The sequence below is a fragment of the Mus caroli genome, chromosome 2 (genome assembly GCF_900094665.2).
Source record: "Mus caroli chromosome 2, CAROLI_EIJ_v1.1, whole genome shotgun sequence".
NCBI classification, from domain to species: Eukaryota; Metazoa; Chordata; class Mammalia; order Rodentia; family Muridae; genus Mus; species Mus caroli.
In genome coordinates this window covers 22325710-22329671 of record NC_034571.1, presented here as the reverse complement: position 1 = coordinate 22329671, position 3962 = coordinate 22325710, and the positions used below count along the sequence as shown (strand labels likewise).

At 49.7% G+C, this 3962-nt stretch overlaps 1 protein-coding gene across 6 annotated transcripts in view; it reads left to right on the top strand.

Moving 5' to 3' along the window:
- The window catches only part of Sec16a (SEC16 homolog A, endoplasmic reticulum export factor), a 37691-nt gene that overhangs the window by 14989 nt on the left and 18740 nt on the right, over positions 1–3962 (top strand). For all 6 annotated transcript variants that reach the window (XM_021181071.2, XM_021181092.2, XM_029471572.1 and 3 more), the window contains 7 exons: positions 289–412; positions 939–1137; positions 1280–1454; positions 1995–2137; positions 2388–2449; positions 2558–2696; positions 3124–3369. In XM_021181071.2, the coding sequence (XP_021036730.1) occupies positions 289–412; positions 939–1137; positions 1280–1454; positions 1995–2137; positions 2388–2449; positions 2558–2696; positions 3124–3369 (1088 nt within the window). The remainder of the gene's footprint in view (positions 1–288; positions 413–938; positions 1138–1279; positions 1455–1994; positions 2138–2387; positions 2450–2557; positions 2697–3123; positions 3370–3962) is intronic.

Below are 3962 nucleotides of genomic sequence, written 5' to 3'. Positions count from 1 at the left end.
CACTTTGTAGACCAGGCTGGCCTCGAACTCAGAAATCCACCTGCCTCTGCCTCCCGAGTGCTGGGATTAAAGGCGTGCGCCACCACGCCCGGCTATAGCACTCTTAATACTTGCATTGAAAGACTAGCAGTGACTGCTCCATCATGGGCAGGAGGCAGCTGGCCTATTTAGGTCAGGTCTTGTTCTCTAGTCCAGGCCTGTCCTTTACTCCTACGCTGTCCTCCTACCTACAGGGAGCTGGGTGGGTTCTCCGTGTGGCTACTGTACTCATCCCTTTATTCTTTACAGACCCCAGCCGCTGGGAACGTTACTATGGGTCTCGCCTTAGGGATCCTCGCACCTGGGACCGGAGGTACTGGTATGACTCTGAACATGACCCATACAGGAAGGACCACTATGCTTACAGTGACAGGTTGGTGAAATGAAGGACGTTGGAGGAAACTGAGGTGTGCTCTTTCTTGTCCTCCTCCTGTCTTTAGGAGTAATCTGCCATAGTTCTGGGGCTTCTGAGAAGTGATCTAGTGTTTGAAAGAGGAAGCACTGGCCACCCCTCCCTGTGCCCACCTCCAGCTTACAGGAGGAAGACTGGCTCAAACGTGTTTCTTCCCAGTAGCTCTGGGAGGACCTGAGAGCTGCCTCCTGTTTTCTTCGGTGTCCCTTCTCCATCCTACTCGTATCCCAGGAAAGGGACTGCCCTCAAGTTGCACCTGCACTGTATTCTCTGAGATTACCTGCATCTGAATGTAGGATTTGGTTTTTTGGGCCAGGCCTGCAAGGTTAGCTGTACCTAACATTCTTCAAGATGAAGACTGTCTCAGGATGGAGGGAGGCAGTGAGCAGTGAGAGTGAGCTGCAGCCTCCGAAAATTCTTGGTAGTCGCGTGGTGTCCCAGGGAGCTGGCCTTCCAGTCTCCTGCCTTGATCCCCTGCTTACTCTAGGCCTGAGAAATGTGATGATCACTGGAGGTATGACCCTCGCTTCACTGGGAGCTTCGACGACGACGCTGAGCTCCACAGGGACCCCTATGGAGAAGAAGCAGACAGACGCAGCATCCACAGCGAGCACTCTGCACGGAGCCTGCGCAGCACTCACAGTCTGCCCAGCCGCCGCAGCAGCCTCAGCTCCCATTCACAGCAGGTGTGCTGGGCAGGCCTGGCAGGGGAAGGGCAGGTGTTTATGTCTTGACCTGCACTGTGTCTCTGCCTAGGACTAACAGTGTACCCACAGTCTTTCTGGTGTTCATGGGGACTCACTTTCTCTGCTTGATCTCTTTCCCAAGAGTCAGATTTACAGAAGCCACCATGTGACTGGCGGTTCATTTGAGGCCCCTCATGCCCCAGGCTCATTTCATGGTGATTATGCCTATGGCACATATGCCAGCAACTTCAGCGGTGCCCATGGTTTTCCAGAGTACAGCTACCCTGCAGACACCTCCTGGCCTGCTGTGGAGCAAGGTACATTTCAGCAGTTCAGCATTCAGCCTCCAGGTTGGATCGAGCACGAGAGTCCAGTCAGCTCCTGTTTGCACTCTGTGCTCTCTGTCCTGGATGTTATGGCTTGTTGGTACAGGCCGATATTGGCCCTTGGATTGACATTTGTCTCTGGGTCTAAGAGCTGTCTGCTTGCCCAGTGTGTATTGTTAATGTGTAATTTTGAGTCCAGTCTCCTTTCTAGTCAAGCCTTGGGTATCTCTTCTCTATATTCCGACACTGGCTATGTGGGTGAGCGCTCTTAGAACTCCCAGTTCCCTGAGAGACTCTTGTTCTGATTTGTGCCAGTGTCCCTGTGTCTTTGCCTCCTAAAGTGTAACTGAGAGCTCTCGTAAGTAAAGCACTAGTCAGCATGAGAAACCATTTTTGTGTGTGAGCTGCTCAGTTCTGCTCTTGGGTGTTCTGTGATAGTCCTTCTGAGCTTAGGTAGGAAGCCTGAGCTGGGTCTAGAAGCACAACCAGCCAGCTCATTGTTTCTCTTCCTATTTATTTATTTAAATCCAGTTCCATCAAGACCGACCTCTCCTGAGAAGTTTACGGTGCCTCATGTCTGTGCCAGGTTTGGTCCTGGTGGTCAGCTCCTTAAAGTGATTCCCAATTTGCCTTCAGAAGGACAGCCTGCACTGGTGGAGATCCACAGCTTAGAGGTAACCATGGATCTGTGGTGTTCTCTGTACCCCATGGCCTTGAAAAACATGCTTCCATGAAAAGCTCAGGTTTATGGGGCTTTGGTTTAAAGTTTGAAAATCTCCATTGTAGTCCATGCTCATGTAATTGTACCAAGTACCTTCACACTCTGGGTAGAGGAGTGGGTGTGGTTCCAGAAATGGTTTTTGTGACTCAGTCTGCCAGAGGTTCTGACTGCACACATGAGCCACTTTGCCCCTCTCGTTGCAGACCTTGCTGCAGCACACACCTGAGCAGGAAGAGATGCGCTCCTTCCCAGGACCTCTCGGCAAGTAAGGTTCCCTATTGTGGTGTCTCTTGATGCCTGCCATAATGGCAGCTGCTGAGTTTGGCTCACAGTTTTGGAACCACCATTCACTGGGTGTTCATTCTCTCCCCAGAGATGATACCCACAAAGTAGATGTTATTAACTTTGCACAGAACAAAGCAACAAAATGTTTGCAGAATGAAAGTTTAATTGATAAAGAGTCTGCAAGTCTTCTTTGGAAATTCATTATTCTGTTATGCAGACAGAATGGGGTATGTTCCCTTTGACTTTTTGAGTTTCGCCTGTTTGCCTTTAGTCTCCGAATCTGTTCCCTGTTCCTATCCCAAGCTATAGTCAGTGCCAAGCCCGCCATGCCATGCTCTCTCAGGAAGAGCATCCTACCCCTTGCCGTGCCTCCTCAGGAAGAGTGTCATGGCAGTAACCTGGGAAAGTAGGACCAAGGGAGGTGTGAGGTTTGGGGTGAGCTGCCACCACAGCCCTTATATGCTAGGAGCTGAGGATCAGTATGTCCCTGCCCACATGAAGAGTCAGGCTTCTTTTTTGAGATCTAACATGTATTACCAATGTAGACCTGCCCATGCTCTGACAGCCTGGGAGTTGTCTTATTTATCTGGCTGGAAACCTTGTTTCTAATAAAGTCTTATGTTGCTCTCCATCCTGTCTCCATTGATCCTGTAGACTGTTGTGGGAACAGACATTGCAGAGCTTTTGTTACGGGACCACAGAACTGTATGGCTTCCTGGGAAGTCACCCAATGAGGCAAACCTGATAGATTTTACCAATGAGGCTGTGGAACAAGTGGAAGAGGAGGAGTCAGGGGAGGCCCAGCTCTCCTTTCTCACAGACAGTCAGACAGTGACCACCAGCGTGCTGGAGAAGGAGACTGAGCGGTTCCGTGAGCTCTTGCTGTATGGCCGGAAGAAGGTAGGTAGCCCTGCAGATGTATTTTTAGTGTCCGTCGATTGGCGCAGGGAAGAGACCAACCTCTAGGGAACAACTGTAGTGAGTGCTGTTCAGGGGTGATATATGGCCTTTTGCTGGACATTTCTGAAGGTATCTGTAGTGTTTCTTCTGAGAAGAGCCCATAAAGAAATCTGGCCAGCTCAGTTTACAGTCATTTAGAGAGTGTGGTTGCTCGTCTGTGTATAGAATCAGGGTGAAGTCTTGTTACAGACTGAAGCATCAGACCACTCTTGTGTATTTTTGTTAAAACGGGGTTCTAAAGACCTGAGGCTGACAGTGCACACAGGAGTATGAAAGTATGCATATTAGGGCAGAAGATGTTCTGATAGTGGGAGATACATCTTACTGGCTCATAGAGTTCTCTATGGCAGGGACAGCTGATGGGCCCAGAGTTCTCTGTCCTTTATATTATGATCTATGTAGAAGTTCATGGTTTTATTCTGGTTTATTAAACCGGGGCCATGTGCATGATAAGGAAATACTCTCACTTATACCCCAACATAGAAAATTTTAACTTGCCGGGTGGTGTGGCGCACGCCTTTAATCCCAGCACT